Below are 23627 nucleotides of genomic sequence, written 5' to 3' on the forward strand. Positions count from 1 at the left end.
ATCAGTTCGCGAGTCCAAGTTAAGTCACGAGTCCAGAGAATAGAGTCTCGAGTCGGACTCGAGTCCGAGTCCAGGACTCAAGTACTCCATCACTGCCTTATGTAACCTACTGTTACCTAATAACTTCTTCAAATTAATCTATTCGAGATCTCTGAGATGCTTCTGTAATGAGCATGCCACCTGATGACTTCTTCACTGTTATTCTTCCATGTCATTTTGCTTTATTTGATGTTTGATTCATTGCGGGTTCCCTCTTACTTCATTGCCTACTCCTTACTTCCCTTATGCTTTTATGCAAATACACACTCCTCAAAAACACTGTTGATTGGTGATGCTAAAATATATAGAGAGAAACATATATATTCAAATTTAATTAACAAAATGGAATCCACTGCATGTTAGCTTGCTTATTGTGTCCAAAAGCGTGATATTTAAGTCTACAGGTCATAATAATAAGAAACTATGCTTCTAACCACAGATTGAGAGCTATAGTTCCAACCATGTAAATGTTCTATGCTTTTTGCAAATGTTCGCTGGAACTATGGTTCCCTTTCAAGGGAACTCGAGCTGCGTCAAAACTCTATGGGAATGCCTCTGCATGATTGCGTCATGAAGCATGTATGAAACCAGTCCAATGGCATCACGGAACGTGACGTCATCGACCAGGAAACTATAAGGCACACCTGAACCAAACAGCGTCAGCTTCTGTGTCTTCAGCAAACGCTCTATGTGAGTCTATGTCCCTGGTGTTTTTTGCCTGTCTTAGAATTTGCTTGGCAGGAGTTTTCACCCATAAATATATATTTAAACAACTTTATAATGGTGATCGAACAACATTTCAATTGTGTGTTCATCCCTACCCAATCTACATCACGGGTGGGGATACATTGTGTGTTGTTCATTTGGGAGCGCAGCTCGCTCAGTCAGCCCTCGAGGGGGATGAATATGAGCATTGTTGTGAGACAGCTGAGAACGCTGTGCTCCCGCCGATCGCTCTTTGAGGAGGGCGACTCGGCTCGCGTTCCTGGCAGCTCGCATCCCACTTCTGCCGAGGTAGAGTGTCGGCTCGAGTCGCGAGGTTCGCAAATGGATCTGGCAGAGGGGTTAGAGACGGGCTTCGCCCTTTCTCTGCCTTCACCTGCCAGGTCCAGTTTCTCATCTCGGGGTTCAGAAGCACGCTTTGCGGTTACATCCACCCTGATTGAGGCACCGGAACTGCAATTATCCAGTTCTGAGGAGCTAAATGTTGAAGCCACTTCATGTGAAGCAAACAGCCTTTTGAATCGTGTCCCTCCCTGCCCTCACTACATTACGAGCGGGTATACACGCGGTTAAAGTGTTTGTTTGGCCGTGGTGCATGTACGTCAGTGTGGGCTGACAGTTTCATACATCAAATTTTCCCTATGTGTAGAAAAATGCATGCACTATAAAGGAAGTTTTAGCTCCACCCCTGTTGAGTCTTAACAAACTTGGATCTGGGTCATTTTTATGGGTCAACATAAAACATCTACGGCTCGGATCTTGGGTCCGCAATATGTTTATAATGCGGAGGAAACTGATTTTAGATCTGTGCTGTAGAAAAGCTCAATAAAAAAATCAGGATGCTTACTCTGATTTGTCACGTTAGATCTAAAGGAAACATATTTCCACATATCCATCCTTCCACAACACAGGAAGTTCCTGAGGTTCGCTTTCGGGGGCGAAGCGTAGCAATATTGTGTTCTTCCTTACGTCGGCCAGCTACTGAAAAGCAGTTTCAAAAACGATTAGGTCTGATAGTTATATGTTATGTTATACCTTGCGGCCTGCTGTGCATGAGACCGTGGCAGTGGTGGCTCAGGACCCAAGGGGTTCTCCCCGAGGGGAAACCTGCTCTGCATGATCAAGGTCACGTGGCGATGCCTTTGAACTCAGAACAAATTCCCCCGATTGTTCTGCTCCCAGGAGTTCTGGAAAGGGTTTGCCAGGATGGGGTCAGTGTACTGTTAGTAGCCCCATGCTGGCCGGCCCAAGTATTGTTTGTGGACCTAGTGTCTCTCCTCAACGGCTCTCCTCTTGAGATTCCGATCAGGAGGGACCTACTCTCTCAGGTGAGTGGGTCGATCCTTCACCCCCGCCCAGAACTGTGGAAACTGTGGGCTTGGCCTCTGAAGGGGCCCAGCTCATAAGTTCTGGTCTCTCAACTGAGGTTGTTGAGACCATTTTCCACTCCAGAGCTCCATCCACAAGGAAACTGTATGCCTTGAAGTGGAGACTTTTCACTTCCTGGTGTGGAGAGCACCAGTTGGACCCAGTTAACTGCCCAGTCGGTGCAGTGCTGGAGGTCCTGCAGGAGCGCTTCTCCGCAGGGTTGTCCTCCTTCACACTGAAGGTGTACGTGGTGGCACTAGCTGCTTACCACACCCCTTTGAGTGGAGTATCTTTGGGTAGACACCCACTAATCATTTGTTTTCTTTGTGGCACTTTGAGGCTGAGGCCAGCAGTCTGCACGAGGGTGCCGACATGGGACTTGGCTGTTGTACTAGAAGGCCTCTCCCTAGCTTCATTTGAGCCCATTGAGGTCGTTTCTGATAATATCTCTCTAAAGACTGTCTTTCTCCTCGCTATTTCATCTCTCAAGAGAATTGGAGACATTCAAACACTTTCGGTATCTCCCTCGTGCATGGAATTTGCTCCTGGTATGGGAAAGGGTTTTCTTCACCCTAAGACCAGGTTACGTTCATAAGGTTCCTACTAAATCTGTAAGACCTAGAGTACTGCAGGCCTTCTGTCTTCCTCCAGACGTTAGACCTAGATAAACTTTATATGCTCTCCCCATTTAGGGCCTTAGATGCTTACGTCCACAGAACTGTGGACAAAGTCTAAACACTGTTTGCTTGCTTTGGGGTACCCATAAAGGGCTGCCCGGTATCGAAGCAGAGTATGAGCAAGTGGGTGGTCGAGGACATCTCACTTGCTTATGAGTCGTCCAGTCAGCCTTCACCTTTGGCTGTACGGGCCCACTGCTAGGAGTATGGCTGCACCAATCCAGGTGCGCAGGTGCTTTCGCCTAGATGTGCGCATTGATTTCACACAGACCGACACTTGCTCTTATGGCGGCGCGGGTATTAGAGCTAATATATTAGTATTAGCATCTCGTTCCCTCTTCAGGGAACTAGGGTTACATACGTAACCGAGACGTTTTGGGAAACACAGATTCATGAGTTCACATTTAGATATAACTAAATAGAGTAAAGGTTATGTGTGCTGTCTGAGAGGAGGGAGTTTGGCCCGAACCTAGAGTATTCCTTTCATCCCAGGTTGGGATAGGAATAGTTAGAAGTGAGGAGATGGGGTGGTGGAGGGATGCTGGAAAACTGTCATGGAACAGATGTAACCTCTTATCTCGTTAATTTAGTTGATTAACTGAATGTGCTCCTCCTGTGTTAATTATCTGAATGTGCTCCTCCCGAAATGTGTTAATAAAACATCATATTGTTGAACTATGTTGGCAACAACAGAACTTTCCACTATAACTGGCTAACAATGCTTTTGGGAAATGCACCCCAGGCTGATTTTTGGACTATTTGTGGAAATGATCATACAGTGTAAACAGCCAATCACATTGTCATGGAGGCACTTCCTCCTCTCCCGTGACTTTTCACCTCGTTACACTAAAATGTTGTAATTTAAGTGCTGTATTTCATTTTCTGTGCTTGCTGAGAGTTCATGATTTGTGTTTTATAGAGAGTGGGCTGTGACAGGGTGCTGGGATCCAATGCCGTGCCGGATTTGTGTGGCATCTGTAAGGGCAACAACTCCACCTGCAAGATTTACAAAGGACAATACACCAAACAACATTATATGAGCCGTACGTGTCTTTATTCTCTGAACGTATGTACAATCTATGTCTGTATGAACAGCATTCTAACTAGGGCTGGGAAAAATAACGTACATTTATGTGATTAATAATTGCTGTGTAATGCAAATAAAGAGGTCCGATTATGTTTTTTTACATTTTCAACTTTCTGTAGTGCGTAATGTTGCTGTTTGAGCATGAAAAAGGTCTGCAAAGTTACAAAGCACAAAGTCCACTCCAGCGGGAGTTATTCTCAATATCAGTGTCACTATTTTTGAACTCCCTGAAACGCCTCCATTAGTCTTGTGTTTTTTTTCCGGGAACGAACACATCACAACATTCCTCATTTAAATAATTCCTCCTGGTTGAGTTAGTTAGTAGTGTGTGAAACTCTCTGTTATGGTAAGGGGCGTGACATTTGTTGACCAATCACAACACACTGGTCGAGTCGACCAATCAGAGCAAATTGCGCTTTTTCGGAAGGAGGGGCTTCACAGAGACAGAAACTAAACTGAGTGTTACTGAAAGACTGGGAAGAGAGGTGTTGTGAAAAAATAAAATAAAACCAACAAAATAAAATATGTGAAAAATAAGGTGATTTTAAACATTCAAGCATGATAAGCGTCCGATCATTTACCGTTTAGGCCTGGATATTAGTTATACTGTAATGTTGAATGGTTATAATTACTTACTTTATCCCTATTAACCGAACAAAACAAAAAAACTATATATTTCCACAAACATATTTAAAATATAAAATATTTATTTATGTTTAAACATTTATATTTAAATAGTTTCTTGTTATTTTCACAATAATTTAGATATTCGTTGTGAAATAATAGCATGTATGTCATTCAAAATATAACAATAAGTAAAACATTAATTACATTTAAAAATACTGTTATAATCTAATATAATTTTATGATTTCTGCAATGTCTCTTGTGTAGAGTACTCCCGTGTGGTGACCATACCGGCTGGAGCGCGCAGTATCCGTGTGACGGAGCTCAACTCCTCCAGCTCTTATCTGGCCCTGAGGAACCTGCAGAGGAAGTATTACCTGAATGGACGCTGGACAGTGGACTGGCCCGGACAACACTCCATTGCTGGGGCTGTGTTTGACTACAAGAGACCCTACAATCGTCCAGAGAGCCTCACCTCCACCGGACCCACTAATGAGACGCTAGTGGTTGAGGTAGTAGTACTTTTTTATCTTCCATTATTTAAAAACTGGCCAATTACATTCTTTACATTGACAACACATGTTTCTTTATATTCAGTTTTATTTTTTCTCAGTAATAAGTCTGCTTCATTGGCACTCACTGTATCCAATAAGAGCGCTGGTTTGGTGTATCATACTGCTGCTTGCCAAAGTCTGTGTTAAAGTGTAAAGCATGTATCTCATCTGCACTGAATTATCTAACATAGATTTATGTTTAGTCTTGATGTATCACATGACATTGTTAGAATTGCTAAATTCTAATTTAAAGGGGTACTTCACCAAAATGGGCTTTCAGCACTTTTTATGGGTGCTACCTGACTAGAGAAAACAGAGAAAAAAGGCTGTTGTCTTTCTTTTTGCCAAATAGGTAGGAAAACTTCAACACCCATAATGATTTTATAAATCTTTTATTGTGGCCCAGCCTTAACAGAGTCAAATACCGCCTTGCTTTAGTAGGAATGACTTCTTAGCAAACTTATAGTCATGATGGTGTCAACTTGTATTGCTCCTGGGTGCAAGAATTCAAGAATACATTTTTGCGGGAGTTACTTTTGGTTTCCTTGAGGGATCCAGTGCGTTGCTAAAGTGAGCAAGATAAACCTACCCTTGGTACAACTGTTCTGTTAATAACTCTCTGTTGATCTGACTGTCCATGGATGGGGATACAAATATGCGGAAATGCAATCTGTAGTTTTCACAAAAGACCAGGAGCTGTCAAAAGATTTGCTGACAAATAAAGAGGAATCAGTAGCAGGAATAGGTCCAGGTAACACAGAGAAGGAGTAAACATTGTTCATTTACGTACATATACTACCGACATTGTAACAGCGGGTTTAAAGTCGGCGAAGTTACACTTTAAACGTTTGTTTTTTTCCTCAAAATTCCCATAAAATCAACATGAACTACCAACATAAAATATATTCCTATATATTTTTTATTTTTGTGGACTTTTAAATGTAATTGACTCCTAAATCATTCAGATGTCTTTGTTACTATACAAAATGGAATTATGGTTAAAAATGACCTGCATTTAACACATTTCTGTGAACTGTTCTGATAGCAGGAGACATTGTTCGGCGACACAGCATGTGGGAGGCGTTTTGTCGTAAAACAAAGGAGTCAGTGTACTCATTGTCCTCAAGAAATTAAAAAAGAATGCTTGTGTGATTTCCTATTGTGTTCATTAGGTCTTGTATGTTTCTCCTTGCACAGGTTCTCTTGCAGGGCTGGAACCCAGGCATTCAGTGGGAGTACACACTGACCAAAGACCATACAGAGAGACGGAGCCAGCCAAAACACAACTACACGTGGGCCATCATTCGCACGCAGTGCTCTGCCACCTGTGCAGGAGGTACTGCATCAGCCTGAACAGAACATGATCCTAGTAGATACTAATGGCCAGATGTTTAGGCCAGACCTTATACTACAGTCACATGTTAATCTGTGAAACACTTAAACCACATCAATCTTTTAGAGCTTCTGTGAGTCTGTAATTCTAGTCCAGCTCAAGCTTATGATGATGCCTTGGTTATTGCAATAAACCAAACATCCTTCATATGTGCTGATTAAATTTACACGTTCATTATAAAATGAATATACACAGAAAACAAATCTGATTTGAATCTTTATATTTATTGAAACATGAGGAATTACATTTACATTTATGCATTTTGCAGATACATTTAACTTGCATTGCATTCAAGGTAGTGCATTTTGTAGGTTCATGCATTCCATGAAAATCAAACCCATGACCTGGGCGTTGCAAACGTCTGCTCTACTATTTTAAATCATTATTCACTGAAAATCTAGACATCTGTCCTAGCTCTACTTGGCACATTCATAAGAGTTTATGACAGAAGCATGAATCCATTGATTCAGTTCACGAAAGCAATGATATTTTTTCATGAAACAGATCATGAATGAATAACATCCAGCCTGTAAAAAGTACACTTTATTGTGTTTAAAGGACAACTCCAGTGAAAAATGAACCTTGGGGTAATTAACACATGGTTACCGAGTCGATCGTTCCCTGGGGTGCGTTTTCATGAAAATCAAATGTAAAGTGTTTTATCTCTAAAAACAGATTAGCTCATAACACTAGTATATGGGGCAGAGAGTAAGTAAAAATAAATCGCTAGTTAATACCACTAACAAGGCTCAAAATAGCCTCACACTAACACGGTAGCATAATGAGGGTCCCTACATACAAAACGAAGCATTGAGAACTTTGTAAGTGTACAGACAGTTTAATAAGAAGATACTTTATAAAGCCAGTACATTACGCATTTACAGGCAGGATCCATCTTGGAAAACAGTATCGACTAGTCGAGCCACGAACGCCCTGCTACATTAGATTTCACAAACGTAATTCCAGAGCTCTGCGTAATTCCTATCGACCAGCTCACTTAGCGCGGCGTTCGTGGCTCGATTAATCGAGTCTGTTTTCCAAGATGCCCGCTGCCTGTAAACGCGTAATGTACTGTCTTTATAAAGTATCTTCTTATTAAACTGTCTGTACACTTACAAAGTTCTCAATGCTTCGGTTTGCATGTAGGGACCCTCATTATGTGTTAGTGTGAGGCTATTTTGAGCCTTGTTAGTGGTTTTAACTTGCGATTTGTTTTTACTTACACTCTGCCCCATATACTAGTGTTATGAGCTAATCTGTTTTTATAAATAAAACTCTTTACATTCGATTATCATGAAAACGCACCCCAGGGAACGATCGACTCGGTAACCATGTGTTAATTACCCCAAGGTTCATTTTTCACTGGAGTTGTCCTTTAATGTGCACTTGTAGTGTACTTCAAATCATAAAAGTATTTTTTTAAATCTGTGCTTGCAGATAAAATTATAATAATCTTAATATAATCATAATATAATGAAATAAAATGGCACTTACAGGTACTTAAAGGGACTTTCATGTTTCCTAACACACTGAAGTACACTTTTAAAAAGTGTGCTTTATAATAATGTCAAATTAAGAGATTGTTATGGAATACAGACTCGGAAACAGAGTATGTTCTTTAAAAATATATATTTTTCATTATAAAGGTATGTGTCACAGTTGGTGGTTGTAATGATTGCACGAAGACGAGGAATAAAACAAAATCAGTCTTTAATAAATCCAAACTGGAACACTCAGGAGATCACACGGAGTAATAGAAAACAACCACATTACTAAAGACAGCACGGAACAATGAACAGACAGAACTCAGGGTTTAAATACACAGTTATAATTAACAGGACAAGGAAAAGGTTTGGGTTTAATTAACAACCAAGCAAACTAACTAGGAACACAGAGCACAGGCAAATATGGAAAACCAAATGTCAATGATAATAAAACAGAACATAACCATTACAGTGTGATACAGTATACTTATTTTTAAGGGATTCTGCAAAACCTGTAGCACTTTTTCATTAAATACATATGTGAACGCATTCATAATCAGTCCAGATGATCTTGGTGAAATCTTCTGTTTCCTTTATTGAACACTTGCTCAGTTTTCCTCAAGCATACCTGATGGCCTGTGGCAGGTGTAACTTTATAGTTCCCATTATTAGTGCTGACACGGGCCGTACCCTCCTGCTCTTCCACACCACACCAGACCTGACATTAGCCTCTGGGATGGTGTGTAGAGAGCCTGAGGTGAGGGCAGCTGAAGGGTCAATAAATGCTTTAGGACGTCCTTTGACCCAGAGGTCAAACTCCCTCCGGACGACTTCTGGAAAGCTGTGTCTTCAGCTCAAATACCTTCAAATTTCCTTGAGTTCATGAATGATGTCAGAGGACAAGGTTTTATGACCATTATGTTCATATCAGCTGTGGATTCATGTTTTGGTATATATATATATATATATATATATATATATATATATATATATATTAGGGGTGTAACGGTTCACAAAATTCACGGTTCGGTTCGATACGATACACTTGTGTCACGGTTCGGTACGGTTCGGTTCGGTACGTTTTCCATAGGCTACAGCAAAAATAAATAAATGCCAGAGAAATTTCCTTGAATTACATTTTTTATTATTATTATTTTATTTAATGAAACTAACATCATAAAGTATGATTTTTTAAAAAAAAAAATTTTTTTTTTTTTTTTACTGAGCAATAATGGAGCTATACTTGACTCTTCTTATGAGCATATAAGACAAAACAGCTCCTTGGACAAAATGAAATGTAATATTGTAGTAGTAGGCTATTATAAACAAAGATTTATTTTAGTTCAGATTAACATTTGAGGGCAGCAATTGTATTCATAATGTCAAAATAAAACAGACGTAATGTTACTTGAAAGCATTATAGCCCACTATTCCTGACAAACTTCCACACTTGCAGTTAGTGTTACTACAACAAATCCATTCCACGGTGAATGTTGCTGATCTGTGGACACCGGCCAGTTCATTCATGGCACAATGTTTCTTCCTGGTTTCCACGTCAGCGCTGTTTGATCCGTTAATAACAGAGAAATGTGCATATTTCTCACTAGATCTCGCAGCGATGTTATTACTTCAGTGGCGAATTCAAAAAGCATTTGAAATTCAAATACTTTCTTTACTGGTCTGGATCTCTTAGCGATGTGTGGTGTTGCTTGATCAGGCTCGCGCATAGGGCTCGCGAGTCCCGCTTCACAGGTCAAAACTGATAAACGGTCCACACAAACACAATGAGAGTAGCTCAGTTTCGTTCCTTACATTGCATTTGCCAGTTGATGTTGTGGTCGCGCCAGCCTCTATGAGAGCGCTGGCTTGCCACCCGCGACGCGCCTTCATTTGAAATAACGAAATTTTGGTCGGCAGAAAAAATTGTCCAACGAACCGTTCGGTACGTAATGCGTACCGAAAACCGAACCGAAAGCCTCGTACCGAACGGTTCGATACGAATACGCGTATCGTTACACCCCTAAAATATATATATATATATATATATATATATATATATATATATATATATATATATATACACACTCACCTAAAGGATTATTAGGAACACCATACTAATACTGTGTTTGACCCCCTTTCGCCTTCAGAACTGCCTTAATTCTACGTGGCATTGATTCAACAAGGTGCTGAAAGCATTCTTTAGAAATGTTGGCCCATATTGATAGGATAGCATCTTGCAGTTGATGGAGATTTGTGGGATGCACATCCAGGGCACGAAGCTCCCGTTCCACCACATCCCAAAGATGCTCTATTGGGTTGAGATCTGGTGACTGTGGAGGCCATTTTAGTACAGTGAACTCATTGTCATGTTCAAGAAACCAATTTGAAATGATTCGAGCTTTGTGACATGGTGCATTATCCTGCTGGAAGTAGCCATCAGAGGATGGGTACATGGTGGTCATAAAGGGATGGACATGGTCAGAAACAATGCTCAGGTAGGCCGTGGCATTTAAACGATGCCCAATTGGCACTAAGGGGCCTAAAGTGTGCCAAGAAAACATCCCCCACACCATTACACCACCACCACCAGCCTGCACAGTGGTAACAAGGCATGATGGATCCATGTTCTCATTCTGTTTACGCCAAATTCTGACTCTACCATCTGAATGTCTCAACAGAAATCGAGACTCATCAGACCCGGCAACATTTTTCCAGTCTTCAACTGTCCAATTTTGGTGAGCTCGTGCAAATTGTAGCCTCTTTTTCCTATTTGTAGTGGAGATGAGTGGTACCCGGTGGGGTCTTCTGCTGTTGTAGCCCATCCGCCTCAAGGTTGTGCGTGTTGTGGCTTCACAAATGCTTTGCTGCATACCTCGGTTGTAACGAGTGGTTATTTCAGTCAAAGTTGCTCTTCTAACAGCTTGAATCAGTCGGCCCATTCTCCTCGGACCTCTAGCATCAACAAGGCATTTTCGCCCACAGGACTGACGCATACTGGATGTTTTTCCCTTTTCACACCATTCTTTGTAAACCCTAGAAATGGTTGTGCGTGAAAATCCCAGTAACTGAGCAGATTGTGAAATACTCAGACCGGCCCGTCTGGCACCAACAACCATGCCACGCTCAAAATTGCTTAAATCACCTTTCTTTCCCATTCTGACATTCAGTTTGGAGTTCAGGAGATTGTCTTGACCAGGACCACACCCCTAAATGCATTGAAGCAACTGCCATGTGATTGGTTGATTAGATAATTGCATTAATGAGAAATTGAATAGGTGTTCCTAATAATCCTTTAGGTGAGTGTATATGTGTGTGTATGTATACAGCGGGGGAAATAAGTATTGAACACGTCATCATTTTTCTCTGTAAATATATTTCCAAAGGTGCTATTGACATGAAATTTTCACCAGATGTTGGTAACAACCCAAGTAAGCCATACATACAAAGAAACAAACAAAAATAAGTTCAGAAATTAAGTTATGTGTAATAATGTGAAATGACACAGGGAAAAAGAATTGAACACATGAAGAAAGGGAGACGCAAAAAGGCACGGAAAGCCAAGACAACTGCTGAAAACTTACAGTAATTAACAAGCAATCCAGCCCCCTGTCAGTGGAAATTAATAACAGCTGGTTCAGTCCCAAATGATGGCCTACAAAAAGGTCTCATTGCCAAGGTGTCACACAAGACACATCTCATGATGGGTAAAAGCAAAGAGCTGTCTCAAGACCTTCGCAACCTAATTGTTGCAAAACATAATGATGGCATTGGTTATAGGTACCAGTCTAAGCTTCTGAATGGTCCAGTGAGCACTTTTGGGGCCATAATACGGAAGTGGAAAGACAATAATTTCACCATAAATTTGCCTCGACCAGTGCTCCTCGCAAGATTTCTGATAGAGGAGTGAAAAGAATAATCATAATCATGTGTTCAATACTTTTTCCCTGTGTCATTTCACATTATTACACATAACTTAATTTCTGAACTTATTTTTGTTTGTTTCTTTGTATGTATGACTTACTTGGGTTGTTACCAACATCTGGTGAAAATTTCATGTCAATAGCACCTTTGGAAATATATTTACTGAGAAAAATGATACTTATTTCCCCCGCTGTATGTATGTATAAGTCTTGTCTGTTGTATATGTTAGCACAGATTACATTTACGTGATGAATTGACATGTGTTGTTTGTGTTCACTCCTCAGGTCAGATGGTCACTAAATCAGCCTGCTACAAGGATCTGAGAGTTCAGGTGAACACGTCTTACTGTAGCTCTCGAACTCGGCCATCCACCGGTGTGGTGTCCTGTAACACACAGCCCTGCCCCGCAAGGTAACTTCACCACTGATCTCCTCTCGTCTTTTTACACACTGAGGGCTGTGATTTGAAGATGCTTCTAGAGAAAGGAACCAGTGTTATTTTAGTATTATTTAAATACTATTATATTTTGAGTTGGGTTTTGATTTTAATTTTAGTTCAAGTTGTTGTACACTTTTATTATAAGTTGGCTCAACAACAACAACAAAAAATAACGCAATTGTTTGCATAATTTTTTTTTTGAGTTATGACAACTTCAAATTAAATTGATCAACCAACAAACTATATATAAACTATTTGCTTGTGTTATCCCAGCTAAGAGGGAACGTTCTGGCAAGGTTCTTTCAAAGTTGTGTACAAACGTTCTTATTTTTAATAAAGTAACATTAATAGAACATTCATTCAAAGTTATATGGTATTTAATAATGTTTTCAAATTGTTAATATGAAAACATTTATACATTGTTCATCAAACATTTTTTCCTGAAACATTTAAGTTGGACATTTGTCTACTAATTTTTACTAATGTTACTAATAGTTTAAGAATTTTCAAAGAACATAATGTTTGAAGAATGAATGAGAAACTTGAATGTTCCCTTAACATTCACTTAACCAAGAAAAAAACATTTCTACAAATAAAATTCTCTGAACATTCAGAAATAACATTTTCATAACATCGTTAGCACGTTAGAACATATTTTTGTTAGATGGAATTTTGCTCAACAAATGCCTTTCACACCACAAACCAATCATTCAAAGTTAAAATTGCATATGTTTATTATGCTTTCTGGAAAGTTATTTTTATTCTTATGATAATTACCACATGGCTATGACTGGTTTCATGTATTTGAAACAAGACACAAATGTTGTCTGGTCATTGCAGCAGATCACAGAACAGCCTTGTGTGTGTGTGTGTGTGTGTGTGTGTGTGTGTGTGTGTGTGTGTGTGTGTGTGTGTGTGTGTGTGTGTGTGTGTGTGTGTGTGTGTGTGTGTGTGTGTGTGTGTGTGTGTGTGTGTGTGTGTGTGTGTGTGTGTGTGTGTGTGTGTGTGTGTGTGTGTGTGTGTGTGTGTGTGTGTGTGTGTGTGTGTGTGTGTGTGTGTGTTTCTCGTGTCCCTCTTCAGATGTTTTAGAAGTGTCTCCATGGCAGCGTCATGCAGAGCAAGTTTTTGTTTCGCATGCTGAGTTCGCAGGGCAGAGCGATCCACTGTGTCTCACAAATAATTCCCAATAATGTCCGAAGGCTTAGAAAGGTAGACAAACAGAATGACACTCACACCAGGTCTGCCAAAACTGCCTCCAGTTCAGAGAGCTGGTTACAGCAAAGGCATCTTTACAGTTTAGCTTTAGCGCAGTGAGTTTCTTCTGAGAGACACCTAACGACTGAGAGCTGCTCTTAAAGTATTAAAGTGTCTGAAACTCCTGTAAAACCTGTTTAATACTGAGCTGGGGTTTTTTCCCCAAGTCTAGCAGTGTTTTCTTTGGCAGTGAGATCCAGGTCTTACTCCCCCGTCTCTTATTATTGCTCATCTTCTCAGTTTCTCTCCCATTCTCCCGTATCTTCAGTGTAAGAAGCAGATCACGTACTATAATCCTGCTAAGTGCTGTTTAAACTGATGGAACACTGGTTTGCTTCTCCCGTTTATCCCATCTTATGTCCTGTGCATCTGTAAATAAAATAAAACAAAATAATAATAATACATTTTATTTATACAGCATTTAATACTTAAAAACAAGGATTTAGATTTACATTAAGGAAAAAATATATATAATTTATGTATATTATTAAAAAATAAGTTAATAAGATCTGTACATGTCTCTTATGCTCAGCAAGGCTGCATTTATTTTATCAAAAATACAGTAAAAACAGTAATATTGTGAATTATTGTTAAGGGATAGTTCACCTAAAAAAATAAATTCTGTCCCAAACCTTTATAAATGTGTTTCTTCAGTTGAACACAAAAGACGATATTTATCTCTTTAAGAACATAATTATCCTGCACTTTTGACAGTTGACAGTAGCCATTGAGTACCATAGTATTCAGAACTCAATGGCTACTGTCAACTGTCTGGTTCCCAACATTCTTCAAAATATCTTCTTATGCGTTTAGCAGAAGAAAGAAACTCATAGAGGTTTGGAACAACTTGAGGGTGAGTAAATGATGACACAATTTTCATGTTTGGGTGAACTATCCCTTTAAATTAACAGTTTTCAATGTGAATATATTTTAAAGTCCCCCTGCAGTCAGTAATTGTATCCCCTAAACAATTCTTCATGCCTTAAAATAGCTTGAATATAACTCTACAACCTTGCCTCATTTAGTATGTAGTTCTATGAATATGCAAATTAGCCCCGCCTCCAATCACTCACACCAGCTCAGAGATCCACTCGTTGATGATCATATGTTGTCGAAACACCAGCGAATTCAAACTGTGTTTTTGAAACTGTCTTTGGTTCACCGCAGTTTTAAGGAAAATATACTCAGCAATGGTGTTGACTTATGAATTTGCACATGGTTTGTCTTAAAGCATATTAAAAACAGAGACAGACATATAAACAACATTAAAAGCTTTTCACAACAGGGGGACTTCGAATGTAATTTATTCTTGTAATGCAAAGCTACATTTTCAGCATTGATGCACCGATTGCAATTTTCTTGGCCGATTCCCATTTCCGATTTTTTTGTAAGTGTGACCTGCCAATACCGATTTTTGCCATTCTGATAAAAAAACAAGTAAAAAGTCAGGAATAAAATAAGAACAAATAAACAAATTGCAAAAAAAAGAGCAAAAATGAATGCAGTAGAATAAAGAGAGAGATGAAATAAGCATGGCTTTTCAGGTGGGTCCAATACTCAGGTAAGAAATACTACAGAAATTACAGTAATCAAATGTGAAATAACACTTGATAATCTTCTTTGAATTTTTTTTTTATACAGATTAATGCATACAATTAAAGTTACAAATGTTATTTAGTCAAAAGCAGAGAGTAATTTTCTTGTTATTTGATTAACATGACAGACTGCAGCAGGAATATTAGACTGCTGTCACTTTAAGAGTTTATGTACGGATCCAATATACTGTCACACAACATGCGTTATGCGCCAAGACAGGCATTTTGACATCATTCTGTGTATTTGACCATTTAAGCACAGAAAGCCACGATTTACAAACTGTTTGAGAGGTGACTTTATGTGCACGCTTTTTTGGTGTGAGCGCGAAACCTGCAGGAATTATTAAATTCCACAAAATTATGTGCAAGACGAGTGAGTGAGAGAAAGCGGGTGTGTGTCAATTCGCTGTCGTAGAGAAGAGAGAGTGAGAACAAGCAGCTGGTATCGGTGTGGCGATATTACAGAAAAGGTGTATTGGAACCGTTTCAGATATTTCAGTATCGATTCATATCAAAATATCAATATTTTTGTCAACACTAGTGTCTAATTAGGTTTGTTGTTCAGAACTTTTTCGTGGTGGTTCCCCCACGGTTTACTTTGGCCTTGCAAGTATTACAAATTGCGAACTTTGTGTCTTCACTCACAGTGAAGAACTTCCAAGCCAACGATATGTTTGCATGCGACTGTGAGTGTGAGCGTGGCTGTTGCCTGCGCCACTGGCTTGGAATCGAACATGAGACTGACCGACCGGTCACCGGTCTGCATGCAGAAAATCACACCTATAATTAATTCAAAGACACAGAATTATTATGGATTGAATAGACAGATACTAAATCAGAAGTTAACATGTAAAGTTATCTTGAGATGCCTTTGAAGGAGCTTGTCTGATTTCCATTGGTAAAGGTTCCAGCTTTTGCAGTAATAAAGAGGGAAAACATTAGACATAAAGCTGCACTTTAACACAGTCACCTAGAGCAGACCCTGCATCCCATGAACCTACGAGTCTCTCCAGCTCTAGACTTGAGTTTAGTGATTGAAACAAACAGGTTTTCCCCAGTTCCGTGTGAGAACACACTTCATCCATCATTTGCATGAACTCAAAGTTGATTTGATGCCTGACAAAGAAAGGCATTGCCTTGTAAACATTGTTCAGATGAATTGGTCCACTGATGGGTGTCTGGCAGCTTGGGCTGGGTGTGGTAGGACGTTTGAGCCACAGGGTGAAGGGTCACATTGAACAACTGGCATGTCTGGGTTCCTGTCCAGGGTGTACCATACATTACTCAGATGTTGGCATCACCGTTCATCTATTCCTGGGACAGTGACAACGCTGACCTCATAACCCTGACCCCAATCAGGACCAAATCTAGACAATCATAGTCTAACACAAGAAGGTCATTGGATATGACAATTCATGACAGGCAGATCCAAGAAACAGCTCTGAAACAAGACTGTGATGCTGATCACCAGAGACACATGAGAGACTGTGTTGCATTCTGTAGGTTTGTTTATGTTTGTTGTTGTTGCTTCTATGGCTTTTCGTGATGTTTGATATTCAGATGTCAGAACTGTTATTATTTATTCCACATGATTGTGCAACAACTTGTTCTGACAGAATAATTTGAGCTGACACAATGCAAATTAGAAATATCCATCTCTGTCTCGACATGTACAGTAATATGGCTAATGCAATGATTTATGATGGAGGATATTGAATATGCAGTGAGCTCATAGGTCTTCAGGAGACGCTGGAGAAACACTCTCATGCTGAGGGTGACGTTCATGCTTAACCTACTGCTGAAAAACGAGGGGTTTCGAAGGATGAGAGCGCTTTCTGCAGGATTACTGTGAGGGTTTTGGTCTCCTGGGAATGATGAGAACCAGACTGGACCAGCTTTAAGCCAGTGGAAGAGTGACACATTAAAGCTCAGAGGAAACGGGCTAATGCAGGACGTGTAATCACATGTCATCCTGCGTGTTTTGAGCCCATTACATGAATAGGTGTTTTTCATCAAATAGTCAGCGAACCTTCGGAAAATGTTGATAATCAAACATTTATTTTTTACATTTTTATGAGGTTTGCCATTTTTAAAACCTTGTTATGAACCTTTTGAGCATAAAAATACTAGGGCTACACCCAAAAAACTAATATTTTGACTCAACAATAAATTAACATTTAGTTTGCATCAATCTTTTTGATGACTTAAATGAGTCACTGGGTTACAAAAGTTGTGTTTCAAAAAGGTATCCTAAATTTAATTGTACTATGCAGTCGAGGAAGGTCAAGACCTCTGAGTTTGGATCGTCTTAGATATTAAATGTGTTTAGACTAGCGACCTGTCTTGCTACGTTACACACACACAGATTGCAGATCTATATGCACTTGTCTACGACAGCTGGAGAACGGATCTGTACTGCCCATGTTTTCAGTAACTCGTTGGTGATGATGGACGCACTGCTCTACTGTCAGCAAAAGTATCGAACAACATATCAGCAAGTGTTGATGGCTTTAGAGACAGACCTCGCTCTCAGACAGCTTCTCCAATTTATGAAATCATTGACAAAGGATGAAAAGTGCAAGCTCCAGTTGGCAACCACCCTAGAATCTTCATAGCAATGCTCTAAAAACCTTAGAAACTGGCAACACCCATAAAACCCTATAGCAGGGGTAATCAACTGCCAGCCTGTCGCCATTCATTTATTATTATTTTCACTCTAAGTATTTAGAGTGACTTTATGTTTGCATCATTTAAATGCAATGGACACTCCTGATGAGGCAGAGTCCTGCACCTGGGCGAACCGTTAATATTGAATCAATTGACATGGGTTGACTGCTGAGACAATAGCTAAGACTATTTCGACTCAATTCGGTACACACGGATAGGCAGCTGCTTACAACGGTCCTGTGCATATTTGTGTTCATGCTCTGAAGATGTCAAAGCTTTCTATTTACAACATTTTGCAGCATTGAGCAATATATATAGTCACGCTGAATTTAAGTAATTGAAAGCTTCAGTGATTACTGATTTTTTTATAGGGATCGCTCTTTGCTTAGTGTCTGTATATAATCTATTCACAATTCGAATAAAAGTTTTATTTTTTGCACTGCTAAGAGGACCAACAGTCACCTAGACTGCAGAGTTTCAGGAGAGAGAGATCTACATTTTAATGCGGGTGTAGTTCGGGTCGCATACAGAAATACATTTGTTTTAATGTCGGATAATGGGTCGGATGTTCTGTTAAGTACTGCGGGTGAGGGTTTACCACACAGGGCCCATGCAGGACTCTGCTTTGCAGTGTTTAAGTGGCCCATGGTCCCCTTAGCAACATGAAAAACAAAACTTTTATTTAAATTGTGAAGAGAAATATTCAATAGCATAGCCGGAGGGACTAGGGAGCCAAGTGGAGCCGTAAGGACGATAGTCCCAGGTGGAGCCAAAGGGAGGGAGGAGCCAAGGTGAAGCTGGCATGCCTTGGATTGCTTGCTGAGTCTGGTGTAAAGTTCGTAAGGCATGCCAAATGTAAGTCTCTCGTGTGTTCCTTGTGTGTGCAGGATGGTCGGTAAAGTACATTTCTGTAAGGTCGGTTCTTCTGTCACATTTATGCTGGTTGTGCACAATGTTGGAGAAATACTCAAATAGTCTTTATTAGACGATCAAAAATCACTCAGAATACAGGAATACATTGGAGATAACACAAACCAGACTAACACGTTAACAAGAACTGACAAACAGGAACAAACAAAGGCAACTAGATGAACACAGGTGAACAGAATCTAATAATCAATGATTATGAGAGTGAATGAGTAACCAAGTGAACTAATTATGATCACAGGCAAACTGGAACAGAGCAAACAGAGTGAAAACAAAACCAAAACAGAACATAACAGTATATATGTTACATCAAGTTGTAATTTGTGACCCTTTGCATTTTATGACCTCTGAACTTGAGTACCCTGCCCTGGCAGTGCATAATCAAGCATATTTCACATTTCTTCAGTGGTGGTTCATCAGAGAGCTACGGAAGGCCTAAGAGGCCATGCATTTTTTTTCTTTTTTTTCTCGTGATATCAGCTTATTTTCTTGTGATCTTGACACAAGTGTTTATTTTCTCGTGATCTCAACATAACAAAATAGTTTTCTATATAATAAACAAAATAATTTTTATATAATAATAAAAAAAATATTTTTCATTTTGTTTTGTAAAACTTTGAATATGTTCATAAATTTTTATTTTCGACATGATTTGATGACATAAATTGCTGCTTTATTTATTCTCTTTTTGTATTTTACTTTTCATTAAATCGTTATTAATCTATAGACAAAGTACAGTGCTCCTAAGTGTCACCATTTTGTTCAGTTTTATTCAGTTCAAGGACTTTTAATTTGTATTTCTTCAGTTCATGCCTTCCTTTGTTTGATTTCCCACCACTCTTTATTTGCTATGGTCACGTCATTATTAGTTCATTTGTTCCAGCTGTGTTCTATTAATTACCTTGTTTAGTTTGCTATATAGTTGTACCCCGTGTTCAGTTTTTGTCTAGTCGTGTTCACATTTAGTGGTGTTTGTTGGCTTCTGTTGCTGAGTATATGTCCTATTAAACTTTGTTGAGAACTTTAGTAATCTGCCAACAGGGTCAGGTGTTTGTGTCTATACTCAAGATCATGATAAAACAGCTATTTATTATGTCGAGATCACAAGAAAAAAGCTTTTGTTATGTCAAGATCACAAGAAAACGAGAAAGAAAAAAATATATAATGCTTGGTGTTTCCATAGAAAGCAGTGTTGGGTGTTTGTAAGATAGCGCTTAAGCCAATTAAGTCGACTGGTCTATCTGTGGATGCATCTGATAAAACCGGTTGCCCTGCACAGAGGTGTTCTTCTAGTCAGAGCTCTAGTGTCCTCTTATGTCAGTCTTCCCAGAAAGTGCTGACTCGGTCCTGTAAATCAATCCGTCCAAACATTGAGTCTTCCTGGGCGTTTTGCCCTGAGTGAGAGAACATGAAGTGAAGACATCCAAAACCAGTATGACTGTCTAATACATTTGAATTGAAACCTGCAATTGTCACCATAAAGAGCCATTTCTACCTGATTTAACAAATTAAAATGAATTTTGTTGGTACATATTAATGATTTTAGGTGTATCAGTGATGTTAAATAATTTTTACTTGAATAAAACTAGTTAATTTAGATGTTATTTTTAGGTTACTATTTCAGTGTATAGTGACTGGTGTGAAGCTAAAAACATTTGCGCTCACATACTCTCACAGAGTAGGTTCTGGGGGTTGGGAGACACTTGGCTGTCCAAGAACACAGCACTGCCAATATTTGCTGTCTATTCCATCATGATGTCACTCTAACAGGTGTTTCAGGCAAGATTGAGCAGTACTGTTAAAATTATGTTTTACTGGGGGTCTTCTCTGTGTGTCAGTGTTTTTCTACCTCATTAACTGGCCTCTGTAAACACCATTTATTGCCTCACGTTTATCTGATGTCCTGTTTGTTTGGCTTGAACTCTTTGAGTTTACGAGAGGCCAAGGTTAAAAACCTTGCAGACTCAGCACATAATCGCTCTGTTGACATGAAGGACGCTCATACAGACTACACATTAAACACAACCTGGGGCTAGAACTGAGGCTGTCAATTTAGCCAGAGATGTAGATTACTATGCATTTAATTTATGGTGTAAAGAGCAAAACACGAGGAACAGGTAAAATGTTCAAAACAGGGAAAACTATAAACCTGGAACAGAACTGGAACACACCAAGAAACTGCCTAAACGGGATGACACTAGACCCTGAACAAACGAAACACATGGACTTAAATACAGACAGGGATAAAAGGGCAAACAAGCATGACAAAATACACCTGGGATACAATCAATGAAGCTAATAAACAGAGAAAACTACAAACTGACTACAAGCTAAACAGGAACAAAACAGAAACATGAAACAGTCTCGAGCAGGGGTTGTGACAACTTGTAAGTGTAAAACTTGATGTAAACTCGTTTAGTATTGTTTTCTATTGTTAAACTTCTTTTTTTTTTCTTTTTTTTACAAACTTTTTTTTTTTAAACAAAAAATATGGCAAATTGAGTCCCAATAATATTTAAATAGTATGCATACAAGTATGCTACTAGAACTTTGATTTTAGTATACATAACACATAAAGTATACCATATTTGAACTGCACTTAAAGGGGTGGTATAATGCCCTTTTCACAAGATGTAAAATAAGTCTTTGATGTCCCCAGAGTCTGTATGTGACGTTTTACCTCAAAATACCCCACAGATATTTTTATATAGAATGTTCAAATTGTCACTTCTTGAGGGTGAGCAAAAATGCGCTGTTTTTGTGTCTGTCCCTTTAAATGCAAATGAGCTGCTGCTCCCGGCACAGGGGATCCTTTTACCTCACACAGACATGCACTGAAAATTTCACAAACTTTTAGCCTTTTATGTTCAAAACGGATTCAGACAATGTGTTGTTTATGCTCAAATAGCAACATTATACACTAACTAAAGTTAGGAACCACCCCTTTAAGTTTAATGAACTTTTGTATCTAATAAATGACATTCCCTGATTTAAAGGGATAGTACTGTCATCATCAAACCTGTATGAATTTCTTAATTTTTTCCATACTATGGGGCCCATCAACTGTTTGGCTACCCATATTCTTCAAAATCTTCCTTTGTGTTCAACAGAGGAGAAAAAAAAAAAATCATACAGGTTTGGAACAACTTGAGGGTGAATTAATGATGACAGAATTTTCATTGTTGGGTGAACTATCCCTTTAAGCGTCCCAAAATCGATATGGTCACGTTCTTATAATCAACCAAAAATGTGAGAATATTGTGATATAAATGTTTGTCTCACTGACTTCAGATACTTACACTGCTATTACATAAGTAGTCAGTTGTATGTCATCACCTTTATGTAGACAGCATGCACAGACACACTTATGAAGTATTTTAGGGTGCTACATTATTTGATCTTATGTCCTCAGTGCCAGAAGTGTCATGGAGAAGCCATTACATCATGGAAATAGGTGGAGGTTCACATTTAGAGCCTGACATCACTCGAGGTAGAAGGTTAATGTCGTCTTCTTCCACACAGAGCATCTGTTCTTCTGTGATGTTTTGAAATAACGTTGTTCATTTTTAACATTTGTATTTACATGCAATAAAACTGATAGATATATAATGCAATAGTATAATATAATGTCCCTGTTTGGTCATATTTATGGGACAAATAACTAAAGTCTCCTTTGCCAGACGACTTCCCCCAAAGAGTGCCAACTGTACCGTGTGCATTACGGCTCAAATCGCACATGGTGAAAGCTGAACCCTGGTGAAATCATAGCTGTGTGAATGTTTAATCCAGCTCATAATTAATAAATTCACACAAGCAGGTTTATGGCAACAGAGGCACAAGACCACATATTCCCTATGATTTATTATTAAGTTCCTTTAATTACTACAACTGTCCGGCCAAGGCATTGCCAAATTTACCTTTTAAAGTAGGTCAAATGTCTGATTCCACCATATAAATATCATATGTATTTTAAAGAGCAGAAACTGAGGATGTCATACCGTGTTGAACATCTCCAGTGCTCTTTTAAGATGAAAGCAGATCGGGTCACTGCAGCAATTACATTCATCAGAGCTGTTGCAGCATTCCAGTCAGATGATGTGCTCTGCTATGAGAAATAACGTTTAGGACGGGGGATTTGAGGTTGTTTGGGGAATTCGGGGACAACTGATGAGCTGATGTTTTGACTGGTTGGTTTTGCTGAAAGTCAACAAACCATCCGCTCTTGATAATCAAGGTGTCTCAGTGTTACAACTCGCCTAACCAGAGCTGAGGCTCGTGGGAAAGGACACCGTAGCCACATTCTATGGGTACGTTCAGAATAGCAGACTACCACTCTATATTTCTCTATGCACAGAATACTGAATCCCACAACGCAATGCTCTCAACCATTTATTTTCAATGTGACGAATGAACCACAGTTTTTATCATCTCCTTTTTGGCCAGTTCTGTTATTGTGAATTAAACCTAAACTATAATTAACTATAATATAACTAGGGATACAATCTATAATTTGGGATGTGCTGGAGTAGACTTTATAGAGTGCTTGATTCTTGCATTATCACCTCTTGATGGAAATAAATGTTGTGATGTTATTTTCATCAAGAGGTGCATTCATTTTTGGTCTAGATCTTGTATTGGCAATGCAAGAGTCCAGCACTCTGTGAAGTCTCCTCCAGCACATCCCAAAGACTTTCAATCTGTAAGTTCTGGACTCAGAGGTGCCAATTCATATGTGAAAATGATTATTCATGCTCCCTCACAACCATTCTTTCACAATCTGAGCCTAATGAATCTTGACATTGTCATCCTGGAATATGGCCATGATGTGTCTTCCTACATGGTTGTTTAAGAAATGAAAGCTACACACTCCATCAA

The 23627-nt window shown here is 39.2% G+C and overlaps 1 protein-coding gene across 2 annotated transcripts in view; it reads left to right on the forward strand.

Moving 5' to 3' along the window:
- adamts16 (ADAM metallopeptidase with thrombospondin type 1 motif, 16) overlaps window positions 1-23627 on the forward strand; it is an 84943-nt gene that overhangs the window by 52918 nt on the left and 8398 nt on the right. Inside the window, exons 15-18 of one of the 2 annotated variants that reach the window (XM_082150257.1) lie at window positions 3727-3850; window positions 4787-5034; window positions 6271-6409; window positions 12156-12282. In XM_082150257.1, the coding sequence (XP_082006383.1) occupies window positions 3727-3850; window positions 4787-5034; window positions 6271-6409; window positions 12156-12282 (638 nt within the window). The remainder of the gene's footprint in view (window positions 1-3726; window positions 3851-4786; window positions 5035-6270; window positions 6410-12155; window positions 12283-23627) is intronic. The other variant, XM_082150258.1, reaches the window with a different exon arrangement.

Source organism: Leuciscus leuciscus (assembly GCF_965113295.1).
Source record: "Leuciscus leuciscus genome assembly, chromosome: 20".
Taxonomy (NCBI): Eukaryota; Metazoa; Chordata; class Actinopteri; order Cypriniformes; family Leuciscidae; genus Leuciscus; species Leuciscus leuciscus.